Source organism: Bactrocera latifrons, unplaced genomic scaffold (genome assembly GCF_001853355.1).
Source record: "Bactrocera latifrons isolate USDA-ARS-PBARC rearing strain unplaced genomic scaffold, ASM185335v1 scaffold_7, whole genome shotgun sequence".
Classification (NCBI taxonomy): Eukaryota; Metazoa; Arthropoda; class Insecta; order Diptera; family Tephritidae; genus Bactrocera; species Bactrocera latifrons.
In genome coordinates, this window is record NW_017537378.1 from 2,146,406 (window position 1) to 2,170,717 (window position 24,312).

The 24,312-nt window shown below is 35.1% G+C and overlaps 6 protein-coding genes and 1 long non-coding RNA gene across 9 annotated transcripts; 3 read left to right on the plus strand and 4 right to left on the minus strand.

Annotated features, from left to right (window-relative positions):
• Positions 1-2,271: 2,271 nt before the first annotated feature.
• LOC108975801 (DDB1- and CUL4-associated factor 13) lies at positions 2,272-3,867 on the minus strand. Its single transcript, XM_018944529.1, has 3 exons — positions 3,723-3,867; positions 2,952-3,666; positions 2,272-2,888 (listed from the first exon to the last, which is right to left on the minus strand). Exons 1-3 carry the CDS (start codon positions 3,790-3,792, stop codon positions 2,336-2,338), a joined length of 1,338 nt encoding a protein of 445 aa, XP_018800074.1. The 5' UTR covers positions 3,793-3,867; the 3' UTR covers positions 2,272-2,335.
• A 324-nt stretch (positions 3,868-4,191) lies between these two features.
• On the plus strand, positions 4,192-6,274 carry LOC108975864. Its single transcript, XM_018944652.1, has 5 exons — positions 4,192-5,508; positions 5,578-5,658; positions 5,723-5,788; positions 5,838-5,912; positions 5,970-6,274. The coding sequence occupies exons 1-5, from the start codon at positions 4,237-4,239 to the stop codon at positions 6,105-6,107; spliced, it is 1,632 nt and encodes a 543-aa protein (XP_018800197.1). The 5' UTR covers positions 4,192-4,236; the 3' UTR covers positions 6,108-6,274.
• A 331-nt stretch (positions 6,275-6,605) lies between these two features.
• LOC108975863 lies at positions 6,606-9,777 on the minus strand. The gene is made up of 2 exons (XM_018944651.1): positions 9,459-9,777; positions 6,606-9,394 (listed from the first exon to the last, which is right to left on the minus strand). The coding sequence occupies exons 1-2, from the start codon at positions 9,567-9,569 to the stop codon at positions 6,863-6,865; spliced, it is 2,643 nt and encodes an 880-aa protein (XP_018800196.1). The 5' UTR covers positions 9,570-9,777; the 3' UTR covers positions 6,606-6,862.
• Positions 9,778-9,875: 98 nt separating this feature from the next.
• Positions 9,876-15,588, plus strand: LOC108975862 (nuclear pore complex protein Nup160 homolog). 2 transcript variants are annotated; one of them, XM_018944650.1, is made up of 15 exons: positions 9,876-10,312; positions 10,377-10,482; positions 10,548-11,114; positions 11,183-11,367; positions 11,440-11,852; positions 11,936-12,611; positions 12,665-12,770; positions 12,829-13,014; positions 13,071-13,298; positions 13,364-13,482; positions 13,544-14,173; positions 14,238-14,765; positions 14,835-14,998; positions 15,062-15,167; positions 15,355-15,447. In XM_018944650.1, the coding sequence occupies exons 1-15, from the start codon at positions 10,228-10,230 to the stop codon at positions 15,363-15,365; spliced, it is 4,110 nt and encodes a 1,369-aa protein (XP_018800195.1). In that variant the 5' UTR covers positions 9,876-10,227; the 3' UTR covers positions 15,366-15,447. The 2 variants fall into 2 exon arrangements, with proteins under 2 accessions (XP_018800195.1, XP_018800193.1); XM_018944648.1 differs by having other exon boundaries at positions 9,879-10,312; positions 15,062-15,295; positions 15,355-15,588.
• On the minus strand, positions 15,516-16,858 carry LOC108975865 (replication factor C subunit 3). Its single transcript, XM_018944653.1, has 2 exons — positions 16,659-16,858; positions 15,516-16,592 (listed from the first exon to the last, which is right to left on the minus strand). The coding sequence occupies exons 1-2, from the start codon at positions 16,716-16,718 to the stop codon at positions 15,582-15,584; spliced, it is 1,071 nt and encodes a 356-aa protein (XP_018800198.1). The 5' UTR covers positions 16,719-16,858; the 3' UTR covers positions 15,516-15,581.
• Positions 16,859-17,113: 255 nt separating this feature from the next.
• LOC108975806 lies at positions 17,114-18,510 on the plus strand. Its single transcript, XR_001993894.1, has 2 exons — positions 17,114-17,655; positions 18,302-18,510. It is a non-coding gene; the product is annotated as an uncharacterized LOC108975806 (long non-coding RNA).
• Positions 18,511-19,290: 780 nt separating this feature from the next.
• Positions 19,291-23,660, minus strand: LOC108975782 (protein lingerer). 2 transcript variants are annotated; one of them, XM_018944502.1, is made up of 7 exons: positions 23,649-23,660; positions 23,231-23,580; positions 22,214-23,150; positions 21,701-22,158; positions 21,156-21,373; positions 20,872-21,085; positions 19,291-19,551 (listed from the first exon to the last, which is right to left on the minus strand). In XM_018944502.1, exons 1-6 carry the CDS (start codon positions 23,658-23,660, stop codon positions 20,874-20,876), a joined length of 2,187 nt encoding a protein of 728 aa, XP_018800047.1. In that variant the 3' UTR covers positions 19,291-19,551; positions 20,872-20,873. The 2 variants fall into 2 exon arrangements, with proteins under 2 accessions (XP_018800047.1, XP_018800046.1); XM_018944501.1 differs by having other exon boundaries at positions 19,291-20,736.
• Between the last annotated feature and the right edge of the window lie 652 nt (positions 23,661-24,312).

The window sequence follows — 24,312 nt, forward strand, 5'->3', positions numbered from 1 at the left end:
TTGCAACTTCTTTCCGATGCGGTTTGTTTTTTTTACAATTATCTTCAAAATGAAAATAAACACGAGAATAATAAAGAGCAATTAAAAAAGCCTACTTTCTTAATTTAAAAACATTTTAGTTGATTGTTATTGTTATTGTTGGAAAGGTAGTCCCTGTTGGGTGGTAAGGGTCAGATAAGTTCTCATCGAGGTCAACCAACGGTAGGCCCAGGAAACGTGGTGTTTGAACGGTGTCGGACCATAGGGAGAAAATTATCAGATGTGTAGGGTTAGCTGGGCATGCAAAGAGGTGCTTAGAGTCGTGAGACGACTCGTTGCATGCTAGACATATATTTAGGATGTGAGGGTCGATTCTGGATAAGTAGGAGTTTAACCTGCTGGAATATCCAGAACGAATCTGCGGAAAGGCACCTCGGTTAGGTTAATACATTTTAGTTTATGATTTTTCTTTTTTCAAATGTGTGCGATTGTTGCGTGCGGTATGATGGAAATGCCCATAAACAATTAAACAAGGTGTTGTTGGACGAGTATTAAACTTGTTCTCAACAAGTACCCATGCGAAAATGTAAACATAGACAGGTTGAGAGAGAGAGCGCAGTACTAGTGCATATGTAGATAAAACGTATGCCGAAAGTATAATGGCAATTAATGCAGAGATTATGAGAGAACTCTTTTAAGTTCTCTGATTAAGTAAGGTGTTGCTAGACGAATATTAAATTTGTACTTAACAGAAATTACTCATGTAAAAATGTACTATATATGTACATATGGGCGTGTTTGTGCCATGAGTTATGACCCATGACACAGCTGATTCGCCTCTCAATTGCAAGTCATACTGACGTTCCCAAATAAAAGCGGCAAATGCAAATTACTGCCAAAAATTCCTCGTGACCATCAAGATGGATGGTAGGGTGTATACCTAAATAAATGCGGCGGAAACGCTGAATATTGAAAAATTCGATTTTGACAGCGTTTTAAGAAGTCATTTTTGTAATTATTCTTAAAAATATCTTGTCGCGCGATGTTTAATGCTTTTACAAGAGAATAAATGTATTAATAAATTAGTTCGTTTTGCGTTTTATTTCTTTTGCACTAATTGTACAATTAAAGTTGGAATTTGACGTATTGTTGTCGTTTTATTTACGACAATTTTATTTAAGCATGCCAAATAGACAGCCTGATACGTGGTTTGCTAAAGAGAGCAGTTGGAATAAATATGTATGTACATATATGTATATGCCGGTTCTGCGACAAGGAGCCTGAAACCCCGGAGCATCTGCTGATTGACTGCACAGCAGTCTGTAGACGCAGATCTAAGGCCTTTGGATCGATGTTTCGGGATAGGAATCGCATTGCCTCGCTAGCGTCCGGTAGTCTACTGGACTTAATTAATGAGCTGGGCCTAGGCGAGTAAATGTAAGTCAGGAGAGGGCACAATAGACCGGAGGTCGCAGTGCATTCCTCATCTTCATTCATTCGTGTATATGTATATGTACATACGGATTCCGAAATTAAATACGAAATTGAACAATTTTCTGGTTGAACGAGTATTAAATTTGCTCTCAATATAAATAACACATGCACAAATATATGTATGTATATTTAATAATTTACATATTTATTAAAGCAAGTGTCAATAATTGCACACAAGTGAAAGTACCCTGTAAAAAATCGGATTATCCAAAGAATACTCAAAGAATAATCAGTTAATTAGTACCATCAATGGTTTGTTTTATTTGTTTTTGTATGAAAATATTTTCTAAAACTTTTTTTCTAACTAACCACACAATTATTTATAATTCTGCTGGTATTGTAAAATATAATATTAATCAAAATTATTTATAATTATATTTTTAAATGTCAACAATTAACGACTGATGCACTAAACAAATTGCATATCTATCGAAATGTTTTGTAAAGACAAAATGCAATGTAAGTTTTCTGATAGGGTTATCAGAAATATTCTATTTGAACATTTAAAAATTAACTTTTTTGGAATCTCCACAAAATATACATACATACATCTACATATACACATATGTATGTATATGATAAGAAATTGGTACATTTAACAATTAACTTAGTTTTTGGGACACGCAGAAAAAATTTTGAGCCGATATAGTAAGTGGATTCAAATCAACGTTGAAGGTGAGACTGACAGTTTTATAATGTTGAAATATATTGATATGTTTGTTTTTCAAGAGTACTTCAGGTTGCAAATTGTAATCATTGCATACTTAAAAATATATGTACATTAAAAAAATTTTTTTTTTTAATTTTTTACATAAACTATATTTATTCTTCAAAATGGAAAATATACAAAAATAAGACCTGGTTAAATATCTTCTCGCAAAACCGGCTTCTCCTTTTCTGATACAAAAGGTACTTTTCCGGGTTTGGAGTGCTTTCGAACATTAGCCTCCTTCACCTTTTCTTTGTCCTTGATAGCGCGCATTTTGCGTTGTGCGTTCAACACGTGCTTCGGCACCTGGCGATGACGAGCAATACGCTTTATTTGGGGGTGAGCGGCAAATTTCTCTTTTAATTTCTCTTGATAGTTGAAAGCAACACGTTCGCGTGGTCTTATCACACCCAATTTTTCGGACGCATTTGACTTCCACATGCGTATGTTCATTTCATCAGAACCAGAGAATATATAACGATTATCTAGCGACCAAGCAATGCAAACCACATGCTGCATACGTTTTGTATGGTAAATTTCCCTCGAATGACTATGATGGACATTGTAAATACGTATAGTTTTATCGTAACTTCCTGATACGAATTCTTTGCCTGTGGGTGAATAATCCACATCCGTTACTGCAGATACGTGATCAAAATGAATTTTGAGAGGATTCTTAAGTTGGCGGGTATCGAACGTATAAAGGCTGCAAATAAATATAAAGATTTAGTATCTCTACAAAATTAACAAATATACCTATAGCATTTACTTGCAGTCCTCATTCGCAACAGTGAAATTGAATGCTTCCATTGGGTTCCAAGCAAGTTTATTACTTTTCATTGTTAAAACGATTTTTCGCAATGGTAGAGCTTCTCGATGGTCATAAAGTATAATGCTTCTATCGCTGGCACAGCACGAAAGTAGGGATGTTTCAACTTGATTAAATGCAACTGTGTGTAATGTGTCTACACCCCATTTAAGAGTTTTTAGTGGGTCATTCCGATTTTCATCCCAAATAGCACATACCTCTCCACATGTTGCATAAATCGACTCATTTCGATGATGAGAAATGCCAGTAAGAGTTGTGCGTGACAAAATAGTATTTACTGGTTCTTCCTCTTCATCCACATCCGGCATAACATTTTTCCATACTTTAATAGTTTTGTCATCGCCGACTGTAAAAAAGCGATCACCATTTACCGAGTAAACAATACCACGAACGAAACCATCATGAGCAACGAAATTTCGTATACTAGCACGATTCGCTAAATCCCAAATTCGAATTTCGCCATCATAAGCGCCAGTGACAAGTGTAGAAAGATGCTTTGGATGCTTTCCGAAACATGCAACACCATCTCGGTGACCACTTAAATTACCTACGAAGGGCTTAGCAAATACACGTTCCAGCTTCGTGGCATTTAACGCACGCACGTATTCTCGAGCGGTTTCCATAGGATGCAATTCAGGATCGAAATTCCTCGGCACTGAAATAAATAATTTTTCTTAATAAAACGATTTGTATTTTCCACTTGAGACATACTTCTATGATTCTGTAATTTGGTTTCGCGAACATATTGGTCCGGATTTCTACTTATCATTTTAACTTTCATTGTTATATTTTGTTTATATGAGGTATTTATTACTAAAGTACGTATCAAGAATAAAAGTCAAAATAAAAAACACGATGCGCACAGTTTTGCCATAAACAGCTGTTAAATACAAGGATGCATGAAATCGGCATTGATAAATTGCAGTTCATTGAAATTCTAAAAATGTTAATATACATATTTTTATTTATTTTTAATTTATTAATGTTTTTAACTTAAACAAAAACTATTTCGTGTTTCTAAATATTAAAAATTTGAACGGTATTAATTTAAAACTATTAAACTTCTTATCAAATGTGTCGATATTCCTAAATATTTCGATTACTTGTATTTTAATATGAAATATATCGATTTTCAAAAATATTTATCGTACCGAAGTTTTATAACTGTATTTTCATGGAGTAAAAGTTTGTTGAAGTTTTCCGTTCATAGTTTATTTTCATCAAAATGGCTAAAATAGAAAAGCAAAAGGAAATCATATCCATTACACATTTCATTAATCCTCATCTATTTTGGTATCACAAAATAGACGCTTGTAGCAATGATTATCACTCCATACATAGAATTGAAAAGGAGCTTGCCGAATTCTACAACAACCACAAAGGTTGGCAACAGGCAATACGGCGTCCGCAATTAAATACCCTGGTAGCTGTAAAATTTCTCACTTGGAATAAATTAATACGAGCTCGCGTAGATCATATAGCTAGTTATGGAAAAAATGTAGTGGAAGGTCAATTCATAATGTGGGCTGTAGATTATGGATTTCCGTTTCAAACAAAAGCAGATCACATTTTTCGGTTACCCAATAAATTGACAACACCTGTTGATTACATTCGTTGTGGTGGTTTGGCAAATGTCGTCCCAGCTGAAGAGTTTTTCATGAAGAATACAATGGTGAAGAAAGTATCAAAGAAATGGCATCAACGTGCTTATGATATCATTGAGAAAGCCATAAATGATTCAGAATGCATAGTGTTTACTAAAGAATTTACTTTTGACAATCACGATTGGGGGGAATTAGTAATCAAAACTAATATTGGCGTTAAATATCGTGTAAAGGATCACTTAATATCCTTGCATTTAGCGACTGAAACTGAATCGAATTTCAGTGATGAATGTCAAAAATTAAAGACCACCAAAATTGCGCCATGGATGTGCAATAACGGTAACAGCAAATTTTATACAAATCGAGCTTATATTTTTCCCGGTGTTGTTGGCATAACACATAATCCGGGAAAATTTCCAGAATTAACGTGTGACATTAAAGCAAAAGAAAAAGTAGATGATTGGTATGAGCGGAATCGATTTAAATCTGGACAGGAGACTGAATTCCTTGATTCAACTAATGAGTTTATGGCAGAGGAAGATAATAATGAAAAAGATTTTGAGAATATCGAAAAAGGAGAAGCGCCGCAACATATCCAGCTTGCTGGTATACTTTCAAAATCTAGAGCAGAAAAATCTGATAATGGTCACATATCAGCGCCGCCTGTGCCGGATGGCGAAGATTTTGAAATGTCGCCTGAAAGTAAAAAATGTAACAGAACCATGGAAACTATCGAAAGTGAAATTAGCTCAATTAGGTATTTGCAATTAGAAAATTCTACAGCGAATACTCTTAATTTTACAAGTATTATAAATCACAATATTACGGAGAAGTCAGGATTGGATAAAAGTGTAATGGAAGCTAAGGGGGAGATGTTTTCCAAGCAGAATGAAGTAATATACATATATATATATACATATCATCCATTCATAACGTTATTTTATCTTATATTTGTGGGAAAGATAGAAGATCACAACAAATCGGATCCCACATTAGGTGATGTTAGTGCATATGCTAGACATTTGATCACCTTTCGAAAAGAGGTAATATTGACTTACATCTGCTATACATAGACGGTACATATATATGATAATTCAAACTTAACAGTATATTGATAGAAAAATGGAAGAAGAGACATTAAAAGATACTGATGCATACAACTTTGCTAAGAAGGTAATCATACCGAATCTGTTGTATAGTTAATATTCTTATTTTCTAATAGGATATTGACATAAATCGGGATTATAACTTAAAATTGGCATCTACAACTAGGTCGAGACTACAATCTAATCAAGAGGCATGTATAAATTTTACTTAAGATCACAAACTTAATTTTAAGAGTTAACTTTTAAAGGTTACAAGTGTGAACTCAACTTTCCATGGGCTACGAATGATACCAGCCGGATATGACTTTATTAATTTGTGTGATTATAAGGATGAAGAGCATTGGCACTGCAAGAAGAGTACACTCAATGATCGCACCGCACATTGATTTTTTATATTGTAATAATTACACATTCAGCTGTATCATTTCATAAATTTTGACCACGAGCACCTCAAGGCCGGATCTACTAAAGTACTATACCTACCTGTAATTATAATCATAACTTCATATCGTAAATCGTTAAAAAATAAAATAAAAGATCAAATGAATTATTATTTTCAACTCGATTTATATATTTCCAAATGTTTGGAATTTAATTTCTAAAAAAAAAATGATTGAAACAACTAATGAGAAATCAGCTTTTATACACAGTCAGAATTTATAGTACGTACTAAAAAGTGTAAATACATAAATATGTATATTATTTATATGAAACTAAAATCGTTTAAATTAAACTGAAATATTTCTTCTATACATTTTCAACATTGCTTTACATTTGTAGTTCGAAATACGCACATTTCTCAAGTGTATATACAATTGTATCCTACGAAATGTCAACATTTGATTCCTTTCAGCATTAAGGTGGTAGGGCAAAACAAACAGTTACGTACGTTATAAAAAAAAAAATGGATATGAGTTTTAATGCAAATTAAGCTAGTGCATTTTAGATACACATTTTCGTAACACTACACCAAAAGTAAATCGTGTGTATGTATGTATGCTATTTATAGTATTAAAATCAAAGACAAATATATAGTATAATTATCAAAGAAAAAGTGTAAATGCACTTTACATACAATTGCTGTTTTCCAAAATATTTTAAGTGAAATAAATTCAAGATATAACGATATTCTGCTTCTAGCTTATAATTCAATGGCTAAATTATTAATTGTACTGCGTTTAAAATGTTTAACTTCTTGTTGTTGCACATGCCTCATTTCGTGTGATTGTAACTCAGAAACACTGCTGAAAAGATGGCTACAATAAAGGCACTGGTGAGACGTAGTAGCCATCGGAAATCCCTTAAAACCATTTTTCTTGTCTCTATCACGTTTTTCAATTTTAACTGATTGATTAGTAAAACATGGTATTGCTATCTCATGGTTTTTACTATTGTTGGCAGTGTTGGATATTTGAGTTTGCTTCTTCGCCGCTGATGCAAGCAATTCCTGTAACCATGTCGGACTGGCAGCTTCGGTTCTCCCGATATCCAAATTTTCTGGCTTGAATAAATTTATGGATTTTTCGAAATTAATCTTAGTACATTCGATATTTAAGCGCTGCCTTTTAGGCTCACACTCCTTAAGCGTCAATTCGCTGTTCTCGGTTAGACAAGTCGCCACTCTTTTGCGCTTTTGTTTGCATTTGTGTCGTTGTCGATCGTGTTCTTCAAACTCTGTGATGTTCACAAAGCGCAACATGCAGATTCCACATCGCAAATTGCCGTCATAAAAAGCATGAGCACGTAATAAATGCAGGTTTAAGCGATGAAATCCCTTAAATAGTTCTACACAGAAATTGCATTTGAATCGTTGTGTCGGCAACTGTTTCAGCGGTGGCTTCACTTTAACTTTAACCAATGCTGCTTGTACGGCTTTTTTTGTCAATTTTCGCTCTCGCCGTGCCTGTGGTTGATCATTTTTTTGGGCAACAGTCTGTTGAGGAACTGACATTTTCCGTTTGGTATTGAGTTCTTTTGTAGTTAGAATAGGTTTTGGCTTTTCAAATTTAGATTTCGTTTCGCTGCAACTATGTTTTATTCGTTTCAGTTCAGGTTCTGATGAAGACGAAATTGTCGTTATTAAATCTGTCTCTGAAACAAGAGTTTCTGTACTTTTTGAGATAACCAATTTAGAATGTGTGTTCTGATGTTTTACATAATTAAAATAACCAGTGACAATTTTGAGGCATTGAATGCATTCGAAAAAATATTGTTTGCGTGAGGTGATTTGATATATGCGCGCCGTACGTTTTAGTTCCTTTTCCTTCTTTGCACCACAATTTGTAAATAAATTCCGCAATTGGGTAATTTGCCGAAAGTGTTCTCTACATTCTGTAGCTTTGTGAGAATTTAACATGTGCCGCAAAAGTTCTGTATGTTGTGAACCGCATTTTTCTTTACATACTGGGCATTTAAGAGTCTGCATCATTGGATCTTTTAAAGATTTCGACTCTTCGGCATGCTTTTGCATAACATGCTCCTTATGTATCTTAAAAACGGCATCAATGCAGCCACAGAGCTGGCATTCATAATATATGTAACGCTGCATGTATCGCAATCTAATAGTCATAGCGGAATCCTGTGCGCAACGAGGACGCTCCGACAAAACGTTACCATTGTAAGAACGATGCTTTCGACGCAAGTGGTGTATTAGACGCTGACTGTCGCCGAAATCTGCTTTACAAACCGGACATTTAATAACAGCTTCCAACCCGTCTGGTTGAACATTCTCCACTAAAACTGGAGGAGATATTTTAATATTATTTATACTTCCCAAGGGCGGAGAAAGCTGAGTAGGGTTTACACACTCATTGTCCTTGGTAGTTGTCGTGTCTTTTTGTTTGATTGGACTACACTCTGGGTCAGTAACTTGAATATCTGAATCGCTGTCACTTGAGACCAAACTTAGGCTGGCAATTAAATTCATCTGGCCATGTTGGTATTTTCCTTTTCGAGATTTCTGTTTTCTTCTCTCATCCTTGTGTTTATTTTTGTCATTATCAGGTTCAACCTTCCGAAAAATAATTTCCTCTTCATCTGTGTCTGGTGTGTTTTGAGGTGTCAGCAGTGTTGGAACTTTGTCTGCTTGTACATCTTCTTCAGCGTCCAAATCTATTACGGCTAAAATCTTATATGAACTGCAATTATCGGTTACGTTTGAAGCTATACTTTTTGTTGTGGCAGTGATTTTAGTTGAGGTAGTATCTTCTGTGGCAGTAATTGTTAGATTGGTCTTTTCATTTCTGGTTGTGGTGGCAGTAATTTCCATTTTCGGGGAAACGCTGGTGCGTATTTTTACAGCTGACTGCACAACGCATCTTGGTGACGAGGATATTGGTAACGCTGGTGAAGGAGTGTTTTCGCGTGACGTCAGCACTTCAATAACTTCGTCTCCAATGTTAACAGCTACACCAGCCGTAGCTGCCACTAAAGTTTGTTGCCGTAAGCTTGTAGTATTCCATTCACCTCCACCACCGCCTGCTCCAACTACCATTAAGCGTTTCATTAGGCGGTGCTGTTCCACTTTTTCGAAAAATAAATTGTACAATAATTCGTCGTCATCGACGATTATCCGTTCCTCATTATCTTCATTCTCATTCAAGCTATGAAAATTGTGCAACCGCTCTTCACAGTCGTGACAAATATTGCCTAATGTAGGCGTAGTATAAAGTAACTGAAACAATAAATAATAGATCAGAGATTTTCACACACCAGCCTAAGACGGCTTTAGGGCTTACACTATCGTCACATCGCTTTTGACTAAATTTCCGGAGTTCTTTGATTGTGTATTTAAGATTCTTTTCCGTACGGCATATACGGCAAAAGTGCATGACTTTTGATTGTTGCATGAAACGCTCCGAAATACTACCCAAACGCTAACTAAGTAATTATTAGGCAAAAATATAAAACTTATGAATGATGAAACAAAAACTGAAGAAAAATGTAATAGTAAGAAAATGCTATCACACTCTAAAGGCGCGTACATAAGTGCGGCGATTATCGGTGAACTGTCAATTGTGTTTATACGTTCCCTGTGACAAAGGCAAACAAAAAGAAATACCATAACAAAATCTGTAATTACCCGCCACTTTTGGCAGAGAACGTTTATTTTGATATACGTTCTCTGCTTTTGAGGTGTTGTTACCAGTCTTCAAAATTAATGACCAATTAAATTTATAACCAAATATCAAGCGAATTTGAATTGCAATCAAGTATACAAGGAAGTTTTAAAGATTCATGGCAGTTTTTATTCTCAAATTACGGTTTCGCTTATTAGTGCTTTTTATTTTTACGGTTAAATTAATAATTTAAAATCGTTAAAAACCAGCTGTTGTAAGTCGCTTTCTTCTACGTTCTCTGCTTGTTACGGAACTGCATTATCGATGCTATATTGTGTGAGGTTATATTGGTATTAGAAATACAAATCATACCGCGGTTCATTCAGTAAGTAATTGAAGTAAATAAATTTGTGTTTATTTGTTAAAATTTCCAACTACTGATAAAAGAATGGATGGTCCCAGTTTATTTTATCGAGAAGTTTTACTAGACACTTCGTGTCAAGAAGATTGGACTGAGATTCAATTGAATACTGGTAAGAGAACTTGTTAAATATCCAACATGCACTTTTTTGTACGCCCTTTTACATATATCACTAGGCGCGACACAGAGCACTCTACAAGATATAAAAGTTGTGGAAAAGGCAGGCGGATATTGCTACCAAAATGTGCAACTAAATCACAATAGGAATCGTTTCATTTATTGGTACTACCGTAACATAAATAATTGTAATGTTACCATTACATATAATTATACATATCTCACCATAGGCACACATACCAAGATGTTCTTGAACTATCGGAGGTTTGTTTGGATTTGACTTTGTATAAAAACAATGTTAGGTACAAATTTTCCGACACTCCTGTTTTAAATGTTGCAATAAGCGAGCAAGATCAGTTTGTCACTATTTTAGTGACAACAGTTTGTAGTTTACATCATATAAAATTCCCACATCCAGATACTTTGGCGGATGGTGGAGCCAGCAATGTCAGTTTAAAAAGCGGATCGAACAATTTTCAGTCGGCCACCGGTGGTGTGCCAATAGATTTCAAAGATTCCCAAACATTTTCAATATTTCACGAAGCTAATAACTCTTCTGTGCGTGATCCGAGCAGCTTCTATGTTATTGATACACAAAATGCCGCATCAAGTGCAGTACCTCACGCTGCGACCAGCTTTTTGTCGCCCAGTGGAGAAGAGGCATACTTTGCTTTAGCGTGTCAATCTGAGCTTATGTTATACATAATGAATTGCGAAAATGGTTCGACGACGTCTCAAGCCTTGAAAGAAAATAACATAATGCCTCGTCTGTTCTCAAATTTGAAAAACGCCTTCACGTAAGTTGTTAGAAAATAATAATTTGAGAAATAATAAAACTATTAGTTTTTATTGCATTTGTTTACAGAGGTAAAAGTGACGTTTCGGACGCTAACCATGCTAACTCAGTCGTGTTCAATTATTTCAATGGACAGATATATTTATTAGCTTTGTACCGTGACGATCAGTTGCGCGTGTGGTCAGCGAATAATTTTCAATGTATCTGCTCCTTTGATTGCATACGCGAAAACAATAAACAGCGAACACAAGGGCGTAAGTTTAACAATGAAATCAAATCAAAAATTAAAAAATTTTAATTTCACTTCACAATTTTAATTTTTTCAGCTCAAAGCAATGTTCTACGTAAAATAAACGACACCTCAGTGTGTGCATTTTTATCTCATGCTAATCGATCGGAATTTGTATGCATAGATATTCACGAAGATGCTGGGTCGTCATCGGGGTTAAGCTTAAGCTATCGTAAAAATATTCCTGCACCCCTATTAGATTTAGCCGATTTTGCGGTAGCAGAAAGCAGAATTTGGGCACTATGGACGAATGCAGAAGGTGAATTTAGTATCTCAAATTACCCGCTAATGCGTGGCCTCGGTATGAGTTGGTCGTCTGTAGCAATGGAACCCCCACCAGATCGATATCTCATAGGAAATGATCATAGCATGGACCCGCGTGAAGCATATTGCAATTATATTTTCCAACTTGGCACTTTCGAAAGAGAAGTCATTGCTAAAGCTTTATTTGTGAGCGTTGTTTGTTTTTCTTTTTTGTTTTTTGCAAATTATGTAGCATAACTTAATAATTAAGTAATTGTATTTTCTTGTAGATGTTTCGACGTACGAATCTGCGTTTCGAGTCAAAACATTGCACACTGCCGGTACTAAAAGATCAAGTTTGTCAAGCTGTCGAAGATGAAATACAAAATGAAGTGAAAGAGTTCGACGTCACTGATGAGGATTACTTGGAAATAGCGACGCGTCAATGGGAACGTTTCTATTCATGTTGCGAACAGTATCACCTGAAATCCTGTCAACCCTGCGGTCTCTTTGTGCTCGAATCCATCGATGGAGTATGTTTGGTGAAAAAGAACAACTTTTCACTATTGCGTCCTTGCGATACATTAGAGCATCTTATGCTTGCGGGTGAAGATCTCGACACAAGCACAATTGTATCAACCTACTTTGCAGACAATGAAGGAGTGGGTGAAGACCTCGTTACTTTGCTGTCCATTGTAGCTCAGCTGGAACGCTGGTTGCCAGACGAAGTCAAATTGGACGTGGATAAACGTCTTTACCGTTTAGAAATGCCAAATGTATTCATTGCCAAATTGAGCGATGAAATTTTAGCAGGAGATCCTGATAGTGAAATACTACCAGGCAGTTTCCTAGTATGGATTAGACAAAAATTACAGTCCATTAATGACATGCGAATGGCAATGATGCTGCTACTTGATAGTCTACGAATGGATAATGGTAATCCAGCCGGAATGCAAACCAACATCGGTAAGAATTACAATTTTTTGTGAAATTTTTATTTAATCAATATTTTCTTAAAGGTTTAACGCAATCGTCGCAGTTTGTTAATTCAGTGGGAGTGCTTTTTGGTAGCCATTTGGGTTTGTCAGTGTTATCGGAAACAGTACGCCAAGTAACTGCAGTCAAGTAGGTGAATCAATGTGGTGTTTGTACAGTTAAATATATTTTTTGCTATTATTTCTAGATTTTCAATTTGTCGCAACCTACTCATACTGCAGCAAATCCTAATCGACACTTATTCGCTTAGCGTTGATTTGTTGGAAACCGTAAGGTCCCATTTTATACCCGACATAACCATTTTCTTACAATCGTACTTCGTAATGGGTTGGATATCACAGACGCCTGTGAATATCAGCGCAGCTGCTTCATTGTAGGTATATATTTGTGTGATTTATTACTATTACTCAGAAATTATTGTTTTTACAGAGAGAGCTCTATTCAGCGCTTAAATCTGCTGCAACTGGCAAATGGCTCCGGTCGGATATATACAAATGGTGGTAAATACCATGTATCTCCCTTGCTCCGTGTCTTCCTCAATGCTAAGGGTTTGTATACAGCTGGTGCACTGTACGCAGAGAATTTCAAGGACAGCGAGAACGTTCCTACTTGGTCCAATACATTGCTGCCGCTAACTACAATTGTGAGCCAGTTAATGTATGCTGGAATTTTCTAACCATTTTCAACATGTGTACATTTGTTTATTATTTTCTCCTTTACAGTTGGCCGGTTTCGTTCAATTTTGTATTTGGTGAATGGTTATTTGGAACTTGTCAGCACATTGCCATCCAGGATTATGTACGATTGCTCAGCAATTGGTGTGAATGGAATATTTGCTCACGTATGTTAATTAGTTCACACATAATTATCATTTATTACAATGTTTTTTTTTTTACCTCTAGGACAATTTATACTTGCCGTGTCTCTGCTGGACTGTGGAGAAACATATAAGGCCTACGACCTTTTCCTGCAATCCGCTAAAGGTGTCCTGCGAGAGCAGTTCTTGATTGACAAAATTCTTAAGGGCACCGCTCTAGCTAAACATTGCGAGAATCTCACTACAATGAGTGAAGATGGTGGTGGTGATAATTTAGATAATATAATAAATAACCAGGTCATTACGCAGTACTATTTGAAAGTGATACAACTGCTTGAGCAGCATAACGCATTGGATCACATTATTTCTATGGCGCAAGTAGCAATTGGATTGCTGGACAAATCCGATCCTCAGTTGCCGATGTTTCAGTCGATTGTGTTCAATAATCACTTACGCTTAGAACACTATGAGGAGGCTTACCACTCGCTCATCTATAATGCGGAGCTATCGCGACGCAAGGATTGTTTACGACAGCTGGTCGTGACGTTATTTAATCGCAAGAGACTTGATCTTTTAATGCACTTCCCATATGTTGGATTGCATGAAGAATTTGAAAATATTGTCGAATCACGTGCACGATCACTAGTAATTGATCAAAATGAGGTCTATGACTTTCTGTATGCCTTTCATGTAAACAATGGAAATATGAGAAAAGGTGTGCAAACAATTTACGAATAATTTACGTTCCAGTACTTTGAACATTTCTTTTTTGTTTACAGCTTCTGCCATTATGTATGAACAGGCAATGCGTTTTCAGTTGGAAAGCGATACGGTAGAATCCATGGAAAAGCGATGTTCAGCACTTTTAGTTTGCATCAATTCGTTGCATCTTATTGATCGTCGGTATCGTTGGATAGCAAAACCTGTAATTGGCTTGGATGACACACCTCCACCGAGTGCAGTTAACGATGCCGATCCAATGGACAATAAATCGGATGAAGAGTGCGGTCGTGAGCAAGTGGTGGTATTAGAAATAAAAGATATAAAACGTGAACTACTTCAGACGGAAGCATTGGTGCGGCTTGCTGATCACCGCAAAGACGTACAGACCTTCATCAATGCAGGACCACAAGAGTTGGCGATTATCTTATCTGGCTGTGGTCTATATACCGATGCATTGAAACTGGTAAACGGGTTTGAGATATCACCACTTCCCATATTCGACAGTTTAACTTCTGCGTGCGTTCGTATTGACGATGAAGGCGCCAATGAAACATGGGCGTGGTTGCAAGAAAATGACTTGGCTGGTAAATCGATGCCATTTTTTATACTATACTATTAAATTTTATGAAGCAATGTATGTTTCTGTTATTTAGATTTGCCACACCGCAACAAGCCCGCCGACATGGCCTGGTCACTGCTACAAAAATTAGTTTATGACAATGAACTGGAAAATTCGACACGTATACGCAAATCTGTGGTTAATAAGCTGTTAAGCTTGAACGCTTTCGTACCACAATGGCTGTACAATGACTACAAAGTACGTATTGTTTTGAAAATTGTATTTTATAATAGTAACATGCTCACAAATTCCGTTTTTTAGCTGGCAAATTGCAGAGAACTATTGTATTTATTTGTAAAACACAATCGCTTGCTTGAAGCTGCGGAACTAGCACAGGAAATGATTAACGCAATGTTAGGAGCCGGCAGTGAGTATTTCAGTTTTAAGCATGCTATCGCGGTTACAAATCCAGAAATGTGCTTACCTGTCAACACCCTTGATCTTTTATTGCATGGGTTGAGACTAAACGCCGATTCAGACATAGAGTATAAACAGGTGCACAGACAAAACGTTTATGTATTTAATGCTAATATTACTACAAATCAAATTTGTAGGTACTCACTGAATTGGAAGACGTTGTCCAGAACTACATTGATACAGCACAACGCACAGCAGAGGACAAAATCCAAATGGCATTTCAGGAAGAATATTCAAAACGTTCGCGGCAGCAAGCTGCGGCTTAAATTATCTATTTATGATTAGCTTTTGTAAAGATTCCAATTTTTTTTTTATTATCTAGAACAATACGTTAAACAAATAAATTTTTCAAATTTTCACAAAATTAAAAATCATCCATCATCATTGACTCGGAAATGAATTTCTTATAAATGTTCATAAATTGAGCAACAAACGCCTCCAAATGAAAAATATGTTTTGAACCGTTTTGCATTCGGTGCTCGTATAGGGTCGCATACTCCAATGTCTTCGCCTTAATTGACATATCGCAATTCCTCACAAGTTGCTCTACTAGTCCACGGAAAATCATATCAGGCGGCACACCTTGTGCAAGCAACTCATACAAACGATCGCGAATTTTCTCTAATTTTGCGGGGGTTTGTTCTGTCACAATTTGGTTAGCTGTTTCACGTAAGTACACTTGCCAGTCTAATTCAACAATGTCCTGTTGTCCAGTAAATGGATACTGCTGTACCTTACATGCTTCCAACATCAACAATGCACGACGCAAATTATGTTCACTTTTATCCACAATACGTGCTGCCAACTCGGCCGGCAATGTCAAACCTTCACGTTTACAAGTCAGTTGAAGTACCGATGTTATTTCTTCTTCGCTGGGCGCTGCTACACGTATACCCAAGCAACGTGATCTTATTGCTGGTATAACACGGGAAGTAGAGTTTACCGACAGTATTATTCGACACGTAGCAACATATTTTTCCATTGTACGACGAAGCGCATGTTGAGCATCTTTGGTCAGTTCATCTACTTCGGAGAGTACAATCACTTTAAATTCACGCTGCCCTGATACATCGATTTGATGTGTTTGAGCCACTTGCTTGATAAGGTCGATAACCACAACGCGATCATAAATACCCGCATCAGATGGATTCACCTCTAGATGATAATTACTTCCAACTGTCATCACCTCCACTTTTCTATTGGATGGCGTGGTAAAAGTCATTGTTTCGTTGCGCAGTCTCTCAACGCCGGCACCATATAATTCGCGCAGCAAACACATAATTCGTGTCTTCTTACCAGCACCGGAGGGACCATAAAACATTAGATGTGGAAAATCTCCTTGTTGACAAAGATTTCGCAAATTTTCAGCCTGCTCCTGTGAGATGAATATTATGAAAACCACAGTGAATAAGAGGTTGAAATTATAATATGCACAACTTACTTTATGATAATCTAATTTGGATAATTCACGCGGACGATGTTTATCAACCCACAGAGCCATTTTTGCACTTGCACTTATTTATTATTAAATTAATTTCAAAATTTAAAACCTATTCATATGTTAGAACAAAAATGATTTTTGGGTCCAATTCCTTGCTATTTGTAAATATAACACTAAATTATTCAACGGCTTGCGCGCGTTTCACATTTCATCGAGATATAGTTGCATTTGTTTCATCGATTAAATTGTACTACATAATCGATTAATAATCATATACAAACCTAGAATAATCATTATTGCTTCCAAACTATAACATCTGCCAGTTAAATCAAATATTATATTATATATGTATATAAAAAGTAAAGTTTTCTTTAATTATTAAATATAAAGATAAAGAACACTTTAAAGATGGTAACAGTTTTTTATTAGCATGCATACATACTTCCCATATTTGATATATGCTTATATATATGTATAATATAAAAGACATTTTGTGTTAATATTTTTAACTTAGTTTTAATAAGTCAACGAAAATTCAAGCATGCTATTAATATAGCGTTTCAATGTATTTATTTGCTCGAACATACTATCGAACAACGCTTATGCTTCTTTAAACGGGTTTTCGTTTTGAAAATTTTTCGGCAATGGTTACACTGGAAGCCCTCCTTGCTTGACGGATATGAAAGGTGATTTTGTTTTTTATCTGATTTATTAGTTTGTTCAATCTGATCCTCAAAGTACTTTGAATTCTGATTTTTGGTTTTTGGAAGTGACCTTGGTGTTATACTAATTGCAGGCAGCGCTTTGGAGAGGATTTGATGACTTCCACCAGATATGCTTAAATCTTTAACATCTGTTGATTCATTACATTGTTTCCATAAGGACTGTTCTGCTGAGCTGGGCTGCTTCAAAACCTTCTTTTCAACAGAATCAACTTCTATGTGTTTATCTGTACCCTGTTTACTCAAATGATTGTTATTAGCTGGTCGCATTAAAGGTAAATGTTATTCTCCTTTCGATGTATTTCCAACGTTACTTTGTTGCTGATTCGAAGTTTTGTTTAATTGTTTAAATGATTGTTTAGCTGTATAGTGGAATTGTAGAAATTCGTCTATTTTATTGCAGCATTGTTGACAAAAACTATTTGGCCAATGCTCTGTCCCAGTACGCATTTTCAATTTGTTGTATTCATGCAACCACCGTTTCACTTTCTTATTATTTAAATGTAAGGAATCGTTAATTTCATTAATTTGACATAAGCAGGTACTGCAGAAGTGTTGTAAATTCTTCAATGTCTTCAATGAAAAGTCCTCCTCGAGTAGTAGCTCGGACAAAGCAGTCGAACAATCTAATGCAGTTTCACAAAAACTGTCGAAAGCCCTTAATTTATTATAACAATTTTGACAAACTTGCTTTGAATACTCGTTTATATAGTTAATAACAATACCAGTTTTCTTATGATAAGTTTTAGCCAAATCTTTATTCCATTGTAGGTTTTGTAACGATTTGCTATTTTGTACGGTCGTGTTTGGCGGAAGTTCTTGAAGACAGGCAAAGCAGCAATATTGCATTGTAACGACGTCAGTACGCATTAGTAAATACTAAATAAATGTTATTAAATTTCTTCAAACACAATATTATAGGCTATGGCACCCTTTGTAAATATCAATATCCTTTGACATGTCTGTAAGGATGCCACTAAATACTATTCAACTACTAAATTGAGGATTGGTGCCAGATGTAATTTATGAATTCAAATATCAACTAAATGTAATCAAAGTGATTATATTTAACGAAATCCCATTTTCTGTTTGTTTTAACACAAAATAAAGTACTCAAAATTATGGTTTAAGCGATAAATTGTTTTATTGAATATTTGGAAAGCGATACAATACATTTTAACATTATTTAATGCATAATAGTGACACCTTTTTATAAAGTAATAACTGTAAATATGTAGAAAGTGTTTGAACATAAGCAGAGTTATGTAAGAGCCACATAAAACTAAAATCTAAAAATGCAAACTTATTTATAACAGTCAAAATATTGTAATACTGTGTGTGATCATATAAACATATATTTGTATATTGTAAATTTATTGTATAATAATTATAATTCTTTATATATTCTTACATATAGCAGAGTTTTTGTGAATAAAGATCGTTACAAAAACAGAAATAATTTCTGTACTAAATCAGTTTTCTTAAAAGTGTAAAATTATTGAACTTATATTAATACTAACAATACAACCTCTTGAAATGTCATAAAATTAAGCTTTAAGCATACATAATTCTGTCATAAAATTTAAAATATGTATATAAATTGCATCATGTTTTAGGTACCCATTGAGAAATGTGCGGCGATCTAACGCTAGATTTTAATTTAAAATAAAATTTAAAAAATAAAATTGTGCACATGTTCTGCATTTATTTACGAATATATGAGTACCTACATACGTATATGCATATTTTATGTATTAATATTGTTGCTTTATATATTATTTTTTTTTTAACACTTTTATTGTAGATTAATACAGGTAAAGCAAAATATATTTATTTTCGCATCTATGTATGTATGTATGTATAATAATTAATGACAACAAAATTATTGTAATGATATGGTTAGGGTTTTAATGAATTTGTGACACTTGTTAGTTAATAAAATAAACATTTTTAATGCACTTTGTAAAAGATATTTCTAAAAGTAATGTTATTGTATAACAAAATTTGTTTATGTTATGAGTAAAAACATGTATATATATGTTGGTAATAAGAAAAAATATAAAATATAGAATTTCATGTATCACAGTTTTCGCCAAAATTGTCTTATTTACTTACCACTGAATTTATAAGAAAACAAAACATGATCCGTACTGGCATTTGAATGTAATAAGCTAGTGAAATGTTACGTTAATTAAAACAATAAAAAGGAACAGGGACACTTAACATATTTTTTTAGAACACCCATACATAATAAATACTTAGACAAGCTCAGTCGGTTTTGAATTTAAAACATGGCACTTACAAATATAATGCATGAAAAAACTGAAAAAGTTTATTTCACAACTCTTCATAATAAGTTTAATTAACATTGTGCACTACTTAGCGCCATTACGTAATTTCATTTTGATTAATTATTGCAAGCCGTTTATACTATGTGGAAGTGAATTGCTGAACATATACTCTCGACATACGTATATACATATGTTTATATGTAATTATATATATTATTATGTATGTATGTATTTCGATTTAATCTACTTTTCTCAACATTTATATTGGAATTGCACGTGTGCCTATTTTATGGTTTTAAAAACCCTGGCGCATTTTTTGTTTAAAATATTATATGCGTTTGACACTACAGCTCATTGGCACAATAGCTAAGTTTAGAAAGTCATTGCCAATATCTAATTACTTGATTCTCAAATTTAAAACGTGATTAGTACTCTTTGTTAAAAGCAAAATGTATAAGTATTGAATTCCGTTCTAAACCAGATATCTTCAAAAGAGTGCATAATTTTCATTTTTATAGAATTAAGTTTTATCTTATGCAAATAAAGACAGCTTTAGCTAAATCAATTGTGCACTTAATCTAACATCTAAATATGCATACACTTTTAGGTATTATTTTTATTTATTTAATCTTTTTTTTTTTTTGCTAAAACTACTGTGAATTGATATCGTACTTTTTAAGTAGAACGATTTTTAAATGCCCTCTAATTTAAAACTTTTAAACGCTTCTATCAAGCTTGAGTTGAGATATGATATCAAACAGGGTTAATACTAATAAAACATTCTTTACACCAACCATATTCCATTTTCTATTAGTACCAAGTCTCTTAATGTTTCAGTCTTGTTCTTGGCTTGCGAGTTTTAATTAGTATTGTTAAAACAATTTAAAAACGAACTTGTGTATAACTCGATGAGATATTGTTGGGTGAAGAAAGGAACAAGTTTCATGATTTACAAATTTGTAAAATAATATTTTCCAGCGCAGAGAAAAAAAAAAACACAGAACTTCTAGGAGTAACTCTTTTCGAAGATTGGGAGAGAAATCTGTACATAAAAATGTGCAATTGCTTGTTTTTTGTTAATCCAGTTTATGGAACCATTTTTTTTGTGAACGATGTAGAGCAAAACACAAAACAGTTTAAATTAAAATTAACAAAACTAAAAAATATAAATATAATGAAAAAAGGGAATATTTTGCTTACATTCAGTTGGTCAAATTTTCCACTCTATTAGTCACCATTAAACCAGCGCCTACTCCACCCATTATGCTGTTACTCGTACTACCTCCCGAACCATTATTCGCAGTAATTAAACCAGTGTTACCTTCACTTTCACTTTTCCACGAGGACACCGGGATGTGGGGTGCTGGCAAGCAATTACGCAAGGTTTGTACAATCTGTATTGTATCCAAAAGTGCTAGAAAGTTAAAATATATATTTTGGGCATATGTATGTTTAAATATTTGAAATGAAAATTAAATTTTTACTTTTCTGTAAGCTCTCGCTCTGTTTGCCATATGGTTTACACATAGACGGACGTATATAGGTTTTCATGCGCGCCATATTTCTCATTAGCTCAGTGAAAATGCGCACTATTTTATCTTGGCCCACTGGTAAAGGTTCGCGATTATTATCCGGTACAGTCCACGCGCCATTATGCAATGCCAGCAAGTCTTTATTCGATTCAATAGATTCCAAATTAGATCTGTAAATAATTTTTGAATGAAATAATTGTTGTTTTATGTAGAATGTAACAATTTATCGATTTTAGGTCTGAAAGTATTCAAAAACTATTGATTTTAAATAGAAATAAGGTTTCCAGATGAAATAACAATATATCAGATGTGCGCAAGCGAAAAAGTAATATACCGTTTCCACCTTACGGCTGACGATTTTACAGGTTTCCACAAAACTATATTGAAATTAAAATTTTATGCTACTAGAATAACAATACTCATTACTTAAAGTAAATAACGGTTTTGGTTATGCTTGTGATGTATTTCTTTCACAAATTTTGAAATATCGTACTCACCGCAAAAGTTCTACATTTTTCTGAACAATTTGTTCAGCGGAGTGCGATGAAGATGATGACGAAGAATGACTGGAGTGCGCACTAGGCGATTGTGAAGGAGGCGGCAATTGATGACTATGGTGAGAATTGTTGACACTACCACTTACACCGATGATGTTGTTGTTACTTGTGTTATTAACAGGAATGTGTCCCGCACTACTTGCGCTGCTATTGCTGCTTCCACTGTTGTTCATGCTACCAACCGTTGATGGCAAAACGGAGGCTCCACTTAAATTACCGCCACAATTTCCAATGCCAGTAGTACTATTACTGTTATTACCACTTCCGGTCAAACTGCTATTACTGCTGTTAAGAGTACTACTACCGCTTATCGGTGCACTACATGCAGCAGTTGAAGATGATGGCAACATAGGAGACGCTCCAGCTGCCTGTGCGGCTGCAGCAGCGATAGCGGCTACCTACAGGTTGAATATATTATAATAGATCCACAATTGTATATTCATATTATCTTACCCTAAAATCACTAATGCCCTGCATTTGTAAATTGGCAGCTGCTGCAGCCACAGCCATTGGATCGAAATGTTTTGGATCTAATTGTTGTAGCACACGTTGTTTCTCCAAAGCACTCAAGTTATTGAATTTTTCCAAGCTTTGCTGAGCCAATGCACGACTTTGTTGTTGCTGTAAAAGTGCCGCTGTCAGTTGCTGCTGTTGTTGTTGTTGAGCAACAGCCGCCGCTTGTGCCTGTTGTTGTTGTTTTGCGGCGGCAGCAGCAGCTGCAGCAGCAGCGGCTTGTTGTTGCTGCTGATGGTGGGCTGCCGCTGCAGCAGCTGCACTAAGCTGCGACAATTGTGATTGTATACTGTTTTGTTGTTGCTTTGTAAGCATTTGAAGTTGAGTGGGGACCGGCACCTTTCCAGTTGAGTGTGATGTTGTGGCGCTTTTTGTTAAGTCGACTTCTCCGCCAGCACTAACAGAACCACCAGATGAACCACTAATATTACTATTGCCTCCAGCTGAGGATGAGGACCCCGCAGAAGAGACACCGCTGTTTGTGGATCCAGGAACCATGGGGTGAGGCGGTGGTGGGGGTAGGTGTGGCAAATGTTGTAGGAAATCGGCATGATTTACGCCTGGGAATTGTTGATCCATAAATGGCAACGGTGACATACCAAGATGATTTTTATAATAACGGCAAGCTGGACTAGGACAAGACTGAACAACCTCTATTATGAATTCCTTTTCCATGCCAAAATTTTCACGACCGATTGTGTAAGATTCAATCACTGCACGCACAGTAGCCTCAACACTTAAATGCAGTCCATGTGGACCAGACATGTGTTTTAGCATCACAGCGTTGGCGAAATGTTCGAATGGAAGCACAATTTTGCCATTTTCTCGCAATATTAAACGCCCTTGAGCGTCCAAAGTTAAACGATTAGCCAGTACTCTAAATTAAGGAAAAAATTTGAGTATTAAAGTTTTTAAATGCTCGCATATAGGAGAAATATATTATTATTATCTACATACTGCAAATAGGCAGCGCTAGGTAACATGGCATTATCTTTGAGATCCGTAAAACATTGCAATAATTCAGCACTTGGGTTCCATCCTTTGTTTTGCAAGTAGAGCTGCAATAGCATATATAATTTTTCGGTTACGTATCCAACACCAGGAATACCGGTACTTCCGCCAGTCTGTATTTCATTATGAGATACTGCCGCACCCATTCCATGTCCACCACCACTACTACCAGCGCTGCCTGATCCACCGCCCCCACCGCCAAGACCCACACCACCAGGCCCTTTTGATAGCGCTGCCTTCATTGTTTCCGACAGATCCAGTTTATAATTTTCAGGATAAAAATTTTTTACATGATCCTAAAAAAAATTAGTTATGCAAAAATAGCGTATAGCAATTTGTATTCCATTATTTGCCAAACACTTACCATATTATTCATTTCTGTAGTTTGCTGCTAAACTGCTAAATTTATAACGAGGAAACAATGAAATACTATTTCGCACACAGCACTGTTTTTATTTATATTTTTCAATTAACGGTAATAGGTTTTTTGATATGCTTTGCTAATAAGAAAAAAATTCAGTTTTTTCTTACAAGAAAAATTGAACCTGATTGAAAAATTCCTATCAGATCTACTTTCAACTTTTTCATATTCCTTTCAGGATTTCGCTTTTGAACAATATTCGCGAATTTGCATGCATAAGAAGTTCAAAAAAAATCCTTTCCACTTAGTTTTGTTTATTCTCTGTTGTTTCGTAATTTCCAGGGTTGCATTTGTCAAAATAATAGTATTGCGTAATGTATGGCTCAAAGCTTTTCCTTTTGAGTCAGTTAAAACTGATAACTTCATGAATATTTACATATTTATTTTTATTTAATATTTGAGTATTACTTTATAATTTTCTGAAAGTGAAAAATAATTTATTTTGTATGGCTGTTAATCAGGCATCGATAAAAAATGTTATCGTTTTATTACCACTGCACATGTAATATGCTCGTGATGTAAACAATTACCAAAAATGTGGAAATACCGTCATCGCTGAAAATGTATAACGCTTTTTTTATGAATCAACTAAAGAGGGTTGTTTCGA